Genomic DNA, 12,142 nt, shown 5'->3' on the forward strand with positions numbered 1-12,142 from the left:
TTCCTTTCCTCCCCGTTTTTATAACTCAGTCTAACACTGTGTTGTCTTTTCCTTTCGCCAACACCTGTCATCTTCCTGGGCCCCCTGCCGTGTCCCCGCTGCCCCTCTGACATTGTGTACCTCTGTGTGAGCGGCAAAGGGAAAGGGACAATAATGCCAGTCTCTGAAACATCTTCAGAGATGGGGAATTCAAGTCAACCTCCTCCCGCTGAAAGCTCCCGTCAAAAGGACTGTGCGAAGGGGTGAGGTTTTGAACCTCACTTCACACTCACCTTTTAACAGAGACCCAGGATGTTGTGATTTCCTTGGATGGCAAAGGTGGCCTGTTCTTTATTTACCGGCCTACACATCTCTGTAAGCTTCAGAAAGAACAGAGCCCTTATTAAAGATCCAAATTAGCTTTATATCGTTGGCCGTGTATCAAAGGAAGTGCGTTTTAATTTACGAGTTCCTACAACGACTTCATCTTGAGTTCATAGGGGGCTTTAGCCCTCAACTGATTTCCCTTCCTGGCACCTACAAATGGGCCTGTCTTTGATAATTTTAAATTCTTTTAATACCAAACAAAAAAAGATTTTTATTCATGTACCTGACACTGCCAAATAGGTAAATTAAGGTATAGGATGGAAGCCAGCGGGGGCAGGGGGCTGATGCACATGTGCTTAGCAGTTTCCTCTCCCTTTTCTTTTGTCTTTCCTTTCCTTTTTTTTCCGTATAGATGCATGCTTCTTATGAACATGTTTTAAAGCATTTTGTATCTTTAATCAACATGTAGAAAATTAACAGCCAACCCTTCAGGAACCATTGCAGCTCTCCCAGAGTGAGTGTTGCCTCCTTCTAGCAAATTCTTGGCGCGCCCCTCATCAAACTAAGCTCCCTGAGGGAGAATGGTTGGAGGTGTCTCTGGAGGGCCCTGCACTCCCTGAAATCCAGGCTCCAGGGTCAGGGAAGATCTGACCCGGGCGGGGATTAGGGCCCTGCTAAGGGCAGCGGTAACAGCGGGAGTCCTTGCAGCAGGGAGGCTTGCAGAGATCAAGTGCACCTACGCCCAGCACCTCCCCCAGCGGACACATTTAGAGACCCTCGGGAGCGCGAGGGACATGAGGATCACGAGCATGGAGCCTCATCTCTTGAATATCACCCGGGATGTCAAAAACCTATCAGCGCACCTGGAGAGGACCCTCACCAAGGCGAGCTCCCTGCAATGGTTCATCAAAAATTGCCCAGCTAATGATCGGCTGGGCAGATAATCGGAGGAGAGTTAATTGTAAGGTTCGATATGGCATCTTGTCAGCAGAGATAAGTTGTCACGTTTTCCACTTGAGCTGAAACTAAATGATTGTAAAATAAGTTATGAGTGTCCTTGGGCCTGTCTGCCGGAATGATAGCTAAGAATACATTCCTGGCCCATCAGTCTCAAGCAGGCTGCTTGATATTTATGCGGACGGAATGTTATTTTATTCCCCCTCTAGTCATGCTTGTCAGCTCTCCGAGTGAAAAGTGAAACTGCTTCTTTGACTCATACTTCACGTTCCGAAGCTCGGAGAGACTGCAGATTGTGATCATTATTGCTCGTATTATATATTTTTTGGGGTGTGCGTTGAACATTGATGCCCGATTGGGAAGAACTAATGGCCGACAATGAATGTGCGGGATAGTGCCGGCCCATCCCGGCTCAGCGCCGCGCGGCTCGGGACCCCAGTCCCTCCGTCAGAGCCGGTTTAGATGTGGAGTAATGAGGCGCTCACTTTTTTAATTTGGCATGGCTTTTTTCGCTTTGCCCCTCCCCTCCCGTACTTCACGCCATTGACAGTATTCGTCTGTCCCGGTGCCCGGTAATTGATACAAAATAAAATGCATTCTTTGTATGCAGCCAGGAGGAGCGGATGGCGCTCCGTGGGCCGGCTGGAGCTCATTTACAGTGTCTCAGGCGGGGCTTTCAGAGCCTCTTCAATTTGAGGAATACCTTGTCAGGCGAGGGGAGTAGTTGGAATGGAAAGGCACAGCGTGGAAGCCTAGTGCGTTGTGATTGCTCATATTTTAAACCAGAGGAATGTTAAACAACTCCTTGAAAGGGAGCTCTCGAGACCTAGAAGCCAGGGGCATTCACATTCCCATGGCCGAGCTCAGCGCCCAGTGGACGGGAACCCGGTTCTTCTTGCCATGAGAATACCCAGCCCAGGAGAGGTCAGGGCCTGGCCTCCAGGCCGGTCCTCTCTGGTTGGTCCTCACTGGTCTTGAGTCCCAGGTCACACTTCCTGCCTGACTTCTGTCTCCTGCCACGGCCCCCCTCAGTTCACATCCTAATTGGCCGCCGCCATCACCTTCTCAGCACCATAGTGGCCACTCCCTCGTGTAGCCGGTGCCCCTGCTGCTGCAGCCGGGCCCTCCCACAGGCAAGCGTCTGAAACTGGCACCAGAGCTTCCTCCTGTCAAAGCTGTGCCGCTTTCCCCGCCGGCTGCCTGTCCACTCCTGCCAAAGCTGCTCCCACCCACCCCAGCCCGGAGCACCTGGCTTCTCTAAGGGCTTGAGTGCCTCCCTCTTGGTCCACCGTAGACGCCCTACCTCTGAGTGGTCAGGCGCCACTGGCTGTCTCCTTCCAGCAAGAAAGTTGGAGTAAAATGTCCAGGGCCTGGGCTATGGAGTGTTGGAGCATTGCCATGGCAGGAGAATGCAGTGGGCAGAGACGCACCCCGCCCTGCCTGCAGCGTGGCCTGGAAAGTCACTTACTGCCTCAACTCCATGCCTCCAAATGGGGCAGGGAGGATGCTTGCAGACCCACCTTGGAGGACCTCGGCCCTGTGAGCAGCAGATTGGAGCGTGGGCTGGTGCTGCTTCCAGGATCTCAGGTGCTTTGCACACGTCAGTTACTCGCATCATAGCCTCCTGAGAACGATTGCGAGGAGCTCATGAATGCTGGCCTGGCTTTCTGTTTCCATTCTTGAGATCACAGTTGTTTTTATCCCATGACAACCCTGTGTCTTCTGAAAAGCTTGCCTCCTTCTCCCTGCAGTGGCCAGGACAAGGCTCACATTTTTCTGTTCTCTGTCTCCCCAGCCCTCTCCTGGGCTTTCTCCTGGTGCAATGACACCTTCATCTCCCTGTTGGTCCCATTCTCTGGGGTGGCTGGAGTTGTCCTGGGTATGCTTGGCCCAGTGCAGATGGCGTGCAGACTCTTCCGTACCTCACTTCTCCCTGCACCTGTGGCCCCTGCCATCGGTGTGCTTGCCAGAGATGTGATTCCCCTCTTCTTTGTTCGAGTAGCAGGGCCCAAGAAAAATCATCTTTTATGGAAGGCATCAAGCAAGAAATTTGATAGGCATTCTCTTCACTCCTTAGAAATCAGGCACGTGGGACAGGGGTTTTGCCCTTTATTCTCTGACAGCAGCAGGCTCCTAGGGCACGCTTGGTGCATGGGGGCACTCAACAGGAAGATGCTGTCTCCGTGTCAATAGACTTCACTCATGGGCTCAGTCGTTCACCTAAAAATAGATTCCAAGTGATTGGAAACTCATAGGACAGTGGTTTGGCACAAAAGCATGCTTGTGGCTAGTTTTAAAACTAAGTCGCGAAATTGATACACTGCTGTATGATACACCAGAAAGTGGTCCGTTCCATCCACCCGTGCAAGTGCCTGTCACACAGAGGTCAGTTCTTTCATAAAACTTAAATACGTATCGAACCCCATTACTCATCCCGAATATGTTTCAGGAAGGATGTGTGCTGGTGAAGAGGATGAGCGAAGGCCCGCCTTCTTGAAGCTCGAGCGCTCACAGGGAAGATGTTCCATAAACAAAGAAACGCATGGAGTATGTCTTGTTCCCTGTGGAGAGAGCCACGGAGCACAGGGGGCAGGGAGGGGCTGGATGCGCCAGTGGCCAGCTTGGGGAAGGCCTGTCTTGGGGCTTCCTTCTTTGGCTTCTGGAGTCTAAAACTTCCTGGTGTCCCTTCTGCCTGCCTAGCAGAACCCCTCAACACGGCTCCCCATCTAAGGTGGCAGGGATGAGCTGTGTGGATGCTGCCGAGACTGGTGTGACTGCTTTGAGCCTTGTCCACTGATGCAGCACCTGCAGGGTGCTGCTGGCCCCAGCAGGGACACACCAGTGGTTGGTGGGATGTGAGCGGGACTGGAGTGAGGCCAGCCGTGGACAGCAGTGCAGAGGGACAGGCCCTTGGGAGTTGTGCTTTAAAGAAGGGCAGGAGTCAGATGTCCAGGGTGGAGGTGTGGGGCCAACGGAGAGTTGTGTTAAAAACGTGAGATGACAGGGCCAGGCGTGGTGGCTCATGCCTGTAATCCCAGCACTTTGGGAGGCCAAGGCAGACGGATCATGAGGTCAAGCGATCGAGACCATCCTGGCCAACATGTTGAAACCCGTCTCTACTAAAAATACAAAAATTAGCTAGGCGTGGTGCAGGAGAATCTCTTGAACCTGGGAGGTGAAGGTGGCAGTGAGCCGAGATCACGCCACTGCACTATAGCCTGGCGACAGAGCAAGACTTCGTCACCAAAAAAAAGAAAAAATGTGAGATGACAGCTCATGTTTAGTGCCGGGTGCTGGGTGAGCGAGAGTGGGTGAGCATCCAGTTCCCAGGGGAGGGGCCCCGTGCCCATGGAGACTGCTGGGGACAGGCTGGGGCAGGGCGGGGTGGAGGGTGTCCTCTTCTGATGGATGCTTTTGGTGTTTTGTTTTGTTTTGTTTTGTTTCAGTGAAGTGAAAAGTGAGATCATCCTGGGGATAGTGTGGGGCGTGGAGTGTTTGAAGCGGGAGGAGAAGCTGTGAAATAGCCCCTTGGAGAGTGGGAAGTGGGTTACTACGGAAGTGAGGTAGGATTGAAGGGCAGGCTAGAGGCCACGGAGGGGTACACTGACCACGCAGAGGCGGCCGGTGTGCACGGCACCACCCTCTCCCAGCCCTGGCCCATGACGGTGCCAAGCAGATGGAGGGTTGGAAGTCAGTGAAGTTGGGGCTTCCTACTCAGGAGAAGCGGTAGGAGAAGGGAAACTTACAAGGGTGAGTTTCAAGTCATATGGGATGCTGCCCAGCTGTATTTAAGAAAAACCGTGGGATGTGAGCGGGTTGGACATCAGATGGTGTAGAACTCAGGGCATAGAGGAGCCACGGGAGTGAAGGCTAGTGAGCTGGGGAGGCAGGGGTGGGGGTGGCAGTTAGACCCTAGAAACTGTGGTCCTTGCTGGTAGCAAGCCTGGGTGAGACCACGAGAGAGAGTGTCTGAGGTCCAGGGCAGAAGAGCTTCATGAGGGTGGAGTGGCACAGAGGCCAGGGTGCTGGAGAGGACACCCAGGAGGCTGAGATGCAGACAGACCAAAATTCCAAAGGAGGCGCGTGCGAGAGGTTGAAGACTAGAAGCTCTGGTTGAAATTCTGTGGGGTTTCTCGCTATTGATATTTTAGGTATTTGGGACCGTTCTTTGTGGCAGGGGCTGTCCTATGCATTGTAGGGCATTTTTCAGCGCCTCTGGCTTCTACCACCTGATGCCTGTAGCACCTCCACTCCACCCAGTTTGATACCCAGAAATGTCTCCAGCCATTGCCAGAGGTCCTGGGTGGAGGTTCCTGGAGAACTGGTGGATCGGTGGGAATCCAGAGTCCCATGGAGCTAGAAGTGCTCATGTGGAAGGACACAAAAGGAAAAGTGGATGTGGAGGAAATGCTGATGGGTTGGCTGTGGCAGTCTCTTAGAGGAAGGTGGGTGGTGGTATTTCCGAGCGCTGTCTCCTTCCCAAGACAGCCGCTTAGCTGCTTCCTCCAGGTGAGTCCGGGATTTCTCCCTGAATCATAAATATTCCAAGATATAGAGAAAGCTTGGAAATGAGAGGGCCCTGTCCCTGTCAATTATTTTGCAAAAAGTTTTCTACAGCTAAAAGTGGGAAGGGGCCTAGAAACAGACGTGCCGTTTTGACTTCCAGAAACGTGAATTCTGAGCTAGATGCCAGTGAGTCAGGTCACAACCAGGTGGGATTCTGAATTCGATTGTTAAAGGGCTGCTTTGTGTGCACATGGAAAAGGAAACAGATGTATTTGAACAGAGGTAGTTTATTAAAGAGAATGGATAGACATCAAAGATGTCCCTTTATCGTTTTTAAGTTGTCAAAAATATGTGTGAGTTGGGTACCATATAGCCCTCAGCAGAGCATTTGACAAGGTTGTTCCTTGGTTTCCTCATAGGCAAGTTGAAGGATATGTGAGCTGAACACAAAGACAGTATAATTTATCTAGGCTCAGTGGTCACTCTTAGAATCTCCCGGGACTGGATGGTGCATCTTAAGGTGGGAAGCTCTATCTTGACTCCACGCTGTTCACCATCTTTTTCATTGATGTGGATGGATATACGGGAGTATATGCTCAGAACGGTCAATCATAACTAAGACAATTGTGAAGAGTGACAACGCATAGGCTTAGAACACAGAGAGAGACATAAAGAGTGGTGGCCTGGAATAGAGAGCCTAGCGGTAGACCCGCCACGCCCGTGTGGAAGCCTGTCGTGTGGACGACATAGCTAATGTATGTGTTCTGAGTGTCTTAGAAATACTGGTATACGCTCATAAAAACAACCGCTGGGTAACGGAAGAGAGTTTATGGTATAATGCACCTACTGTAGGCTCAGCATTGCACAAGTCACCACAGGGATGGTGAGCACTGGTGGTTGCCCTGGGCACAGGCATGCTAGTTAGATTGAGATAAGCGACTGGCAGCCACATGCAGAAGGTCCTAACTGTGGGCTCCATGGGAGTGTAGAGATGAGAAATGTTAGTTTGGGAGAGAGTGTTACAAACACAGAGTGACAGAGGGAAGGACGGACAGTTGGGGATGAACATGGCTTGTCGAAATGAGAGGACACCCAAGGGACAGAGTAAAATAATATGATTTTAATATGATAATATTACTTAATAGCGGCCCCAGCAGCCAAGGAGAGTTGGGTTTGCCTGTTCTGCTTATCTGCCTGCAGGACTAGGGTTGAGCTCTCTGAGGGCAAAGACAGTCACAGTGACCATTGTTTCCCATGGCCTGGCACCATACCTGGCAGAGTGGGCTCCTAACACTGAATAGAGAGGATGGGTTGGTAAAGACCTGGGAACCGTGGGCAGAAAATATTTAAAATGAGCAAAAAGATTCCCTGCCTGGTTTAAGCATTGAATAACACAGAGAAGGCTTGCTTTGGAATCAGGTAATGATCTTGGGGTCTCTGGATGCCCCACCCCCTGAACGTTATGAGTCTTCTGAACACTGTTAAATCATACATAAAAATTAATTAGGCTCACCCTTTTTTTCCAAGGTATCTATAGCTTTTATCTGATATTCAGTGGAATCTAGTATTTCAGAAATACATATAAGAACTACTACTTTAGAAATATTAGTATTGTAAAATCATGGGACAGCTTAAAAGGTGAAAGTCTGGGAGGAGAAGGACGTCGTGGAGTTGGCTGCACAGTCTAGGCTTGGGGGTAAGGTAAGAACTGGACTAGGGGTGAGTGGTGCTTAAACGGAGAGCAGGCAGTCATGGAGCGGCTTTGTGAAAACAGACTGAGCTTGAGGTCCCAGGCTGCTCAAGGCAAGGGACGTGTCTTATTTAAACCTGCCCGCTCCCACCTCTGTAGTCCCACCACAACCAAACAGCCATAGTGCAGGCTCAGCGGGTCTCAGGACTGCTGGCTACACCTCGGGTACAGTTAACCAAGGAGGTTTACCAGATGTCCACCGTGGAAAGCAAGAGTTGGGCAGAAGTGGCAGGAAAGTGTCAGTTTCAAGGGTGAAGCCCAAGGTGATAGCAGAGAAAGCTGCGCGGAATGCAAAGGTCAGAGTGAGTGCTGTTTCTTGGGAGCCGGCTGCCGGGAGGAGAGGGTCAGGTAGAGCCAAGCCTGGAACTGGTGTTGGTGTCATGCACATGGAGAATGCCCCTCTGGACGTAGGGAGGAGAGGCAGGAAAACATGGCGTCTTGGGCCAGCACAGTTAGCATGATAAGGGAAAGGAAGGCTTAAGGGGGCAAAGGAAGGCACAGTGAAACAGTGGGCCATTTTGAAGAAGCAGTGGTGAGGGAAGCCAGACTTCAAGGAGTCAGGAAGAAACGCAGTGGATTTAAACCCTCTGTCTGGATAGGAACCTTGTCTGGAGAGGTCTGCAGCGGTTTTGAGCAGACCCGACCGAGCTCTGTGACTTCAAGTTACTTAACCTCTCCCTGTGCCTTGGTTTTCTAATCTGTAAAGTGGAGGTGGTAGGGATACCACATGCCTCAGCAGATTGCTTAGAGTCCTGAACGCATTGCTGAAGGTAGAGCCTAGAATAGCCCCTGTCGTGTAGTAACTTTGGATGAGTGTTTGCTGTTGAGACTGTGGCTTCAAGGGTTAAGGAAATAACCCTTTAAGGAATAATGAGGTTTAGGAAAGTGGGTATGAAAGATCTTGGGACCTCTGAGGACAGAAATGACGCGATGGAGAGGGAGGAATGAGTGGAAGTGACCTGGCCGAGACACCTGAGGATGAAAGATGGGACCAGGACAAGCTAGGAATGTTCATTTAGCAAGAGAGGGGAGCCCATTCCTCTAGGGATGGGGAGAGGGAGCCCATTCCTCTAGGGATGGGGAGAGGGAGCCCATTCCTCTAGGGATGGGGAGAGGGAGCCCATTCCTCTAGGGATAGAGAGAGGGAGCCCGTTCCTCTGGGGATGGAGAGAGGGGAGCCCATTCCTCTCGGGATAGAGAGAGGGAGCCCGTTCCTCTGGGGATGGAGAGAGGGGAGCCCATTCCTCTAGGGATAGAGAGAGGGAGCCCGTTCCTCTGGGGATGGAGAGAGGGGAGCCCATTCCTCTAGGGATGGAGAGGGGGAGCCCATTCCTCGGGATGGAGAGAGGGGAGCCCGTTCCTCTAGGGTTGGAGAGAGGGAGCCCATTCCTCTAGGGATGGAGAGAGGGGAGTCCGTTCCTCTGGGGATGGAGAGAGGGGAGCCCGTTCCTCTGGGGATGGGAGAGAGGGGAGCCCGCTCCTCTGGGGATGGAGGAGAGGGGAGCCTGTTCCTCTAGGGATGGAGAGAGGGGAGCCCATTCCTCTAGGGATGGAGAGAGGGGAGTCCGTTCCTCTGGGGTTGGAGAGGGGAGCCCATTCCTCTAGGGATGGAGAGAGGGGAGCCCATTCCTCTAGGGATGGAGAGAGGGGAGCCCGTTCCTTTGGGGATGGAGAGAGGGGAGCCCGTTCCTCTGAGGATGGAGGAGAGGGGAGCCCGTTCCTCTGGGGATGGAGAGAGGGGAGGCTGTTCCTCTAGGGATGGAGGAGAGGGCGAGAAGGCCAGTAGAGGAGCCGTGATGGTGGAGTCACAACAGAGGCACCCCAGGAAGCTGACAGGCGGATTTCTGCCATTGACATTACCTCTCACCTACCACCAGGGGACAGTGACCTGTCCGTGTGCCTCTGCATCTAAGGATGTGCATCCATAGGAAGCACCTCCTGCCTGGTAGAGGGAAAGTCGCTGAGACAACGAATTGCCACATTTCTCGCAACTCCTTAAAGTGGTGAAGGGAACTTCCGCCTTTTGTGAATGAGTGACCACCCACAAGGAGTGCACACGGTTGACACAGCCTCGGGGGTCTCACGGTGTCCAGTGCTGCCTGGGCTACCCTGCAGGAGCCCTGGGGTAGCCCTTCACCCCCTTCGCAGGAGGAGCTCCCCACAGCCCTCTTCTTCCATGTGTAAAGGGTGCGTGCAATGAAGGGTGACGCTTCCGACTGTGCAGAGAGGGGCGAGGGGTCTCTGCCTTAGGGCGGCCAGAAACGTGCATAGGGGTGTTCCTGGGACCATATGTATTTCTCAGATACCTTAAATTGTATGTTTTTACGTTTCTCAACATATGATAAAATTTCCTAGAACTTCACAAAATAAAAATATTTTCAATTCATTTTGATTTCCATCATCTTTAAATTTGAAATCATGTCACTGTTCTGCTCAAAACCCTGCAGTGGCTCCACATTTCCCCCCAAAGCACAGGCGAGGGTCCTCACGGTGGCCCGCGAGCCCCGTCCTCTCCAGTGCCACCTTCCATAGGCCTCTCCCACCCACACCGGCTGCCGCCACTCCGGCCCCCTCTCCGTTTCTGGAACACACCAGGCTCCCTCCTTAGAGCCAGGCTCTGGTTGTTTCTCTGCTCTCATTACCTTCTCACTCCTCTGCCATTTTCAAGTCTTGACTCAGTGTCCCCTGCTCAGCGAGACCTGCCCCAGCTACCCTATTTTCAATGACACCCCCCATCGCTGCCACCTCTCCCCAGCCTTGATGCCCCACGTTCCTATTTGGTCTTTCCCGTAACTCTTACCAGCTTCTGATGGACTCCAGGTTCTGGCCTGGCTGCCATGTCACTGCCACTCCACTTTACAGAGTCCCCATTGGGGCAGGAATGTTTATCTGTTTCTCCTCAATCAATGATGGCTGCCAAGCATCTCAAAAAGCCGCTGGCTCACGTCAGTGCTCAAAAAATATCAGCTGAATGGGTGCAGTGTGCTGCACAGAACTCTGACTTTGGACTTAAAGATGCTGAATCGTGAAATAAAAACTTTTCAAGACTCCGTAGACATGCACCACCTGTTTTTCCTGCATGTTTTCAGTGTGCTTTTCCACCCTGGTTGAATTATATGTGCGTTCTGGTCATGTAGTACCACTTTGGCCTTCTCTGTGATAAAGATACAAATGGACATAATACATTGAGAGTTTCACTTATAGTGAATAATCACGTGTGCACTGGTTTTGAAACGGTTCTCAGTAGCTTCAGTGAATCAAAAATTGGCAGGCCTACTATATCGACTTCCAAACACTGTCACTGGACATTGGTGAGAGAGAGAAAAAAATAGCATAGAATTTTTCACTGACAGTAAAACAAGATGAAGTTATAGTCATCTGTAATACTGAGGCCAGAAGAAAGAATCAGGAATCCCTCATCCTGTGCACCCACAGGAGTCAAACCCATTTAAGATGATATTTCCAAATGTATTCTTAAATGCATCATTTTCATTTCTAATATATCAAGGTAATTTTAAGAAGAGAAAGATAACTAAAAAGCACAAACTCACCCGTTTCCTTTTGCAGAGTTCCAGACATGCAAAGGAGAGAAGGAGAACTTACCCAAAGCATGCTGATGATAGAAAAATAAACGCTTGTTTTTAAATAGCGGGTGGCACAGTACAGCAAGGGGGACTGAGCCCATCTCATACCAGAGGCTCTGGGCCTCCAACCCAGCAATACAGTGATGGGATGTTATTTGCAGGGCCTGTGTGGCATGGGAGGAGTGTGGCTGTGCTGTTTCTGCATGCTCTACTTTGTAAGTGCTCACTCTCTGCATTTTTTTTTTTTTTTTTTTTTGCCTTTTCCGGTCCAACGGCAGACACAGGGCTGGGTGACTCCGTATGCTCCAGCCCCAGTATATCCAGCACCACCAGCCCCAAGCTCGACCCGCCCCCCTCCCCTCACGCCAACAGAAAGAAGCACCGAAGAAAGAAAAGCACTAGCAACTTCAAAGCCGATGGCCTGTCCGGCACTGCTGAAGGTAAGGGCTCCAGGGTGCCCAGGGAGAGAGTCTCCACTTCAGAAAATTCTTTGTTATTTTTCAAATGCGTGAAATTAGACACCCTTAGCACCACAAATGCACAGTAATGCTGGTCACCGTATGTGCTTTCTGTTTGCAAGGTGGCACTAGAGGGCCCTTGGGACCTTTTCATCACTGTCTGATTCTCATATTACACAACCAAATCCGCTGTCTCACTCTTGGCCGCCGTCGCTGGTAGCGGGTAGGAGTGCTGGTCTCCCAGCCATGAGCCTGATCCAGTTCTGAGGTCTCGCCCCACCCTGGCAGCCTGGGCGAGTGTCCTCTCCAACCAAGGTGGGCCACGCTGCGTGACTCTGCTGGGGACGGTGCCCACTTCTAGTTTAGGAATAATCTCTGATATTGGTTACTCTTAACTAACCAGACACCTGCCTTGATTTCAGCTTTTATCAACATGTTATCATAAACACTTCTTCTGTCAATGTCCATCAGCTCTTTCTGGTATGTGGACTCTATTAATATTCCAGTTGTCACAGCTCATTGTGAGTCTCCTTTCACCTGAGTCCTTCCTTAGTTTTTATTGCCACTGATGGCTGGATGTG

At 51.3% G+C, this 12,142-nt stretch overlaps 1 protein-coding gene across 10 annotated transcripts in view; it reads left to right on the top strand.

Annotated features, from left to right (window-relative positions):
* AGAP1 (ArfGAP with GTPase domain, ankyrin repeat and PH domain 1) overlaps window positions 1–12,142 on the top strand; it is a 644,171-nt gene that overhangs the window by 470,122 nt on the left and 161,907 nt on the right. For all 10 annotated transcript variants that reach the window (XM_030802725.1, XM_012501083.2, XM_030802726.1 and 7 more), the window contains one exon: window positions 11,382–11,543. In XM_030802725.1, the coding sequence (XP_030658585.1) occupies window positions 11,382–11,543 (162 nt within the window). The remainder of the gene's footprint in view (window positions 1–11,381; window positions 11,544–12,142) is intronic.

The sequence above is a fragment of the Nomascus leucogenys genome, chromosome 22a (genome assembly GCF_006542625.1).
Source record: "Nomascus leucogenys isolate Asia chromosome 22a, Asia_NLE_v1, whole genome shotgun sequence".
Taxonomy (NCBI): Eukaryota; Metazoa; Chordata; class Mammalia; order Primates; family Hylobatidae; genus Nomascus; species Nomascus leucogenys.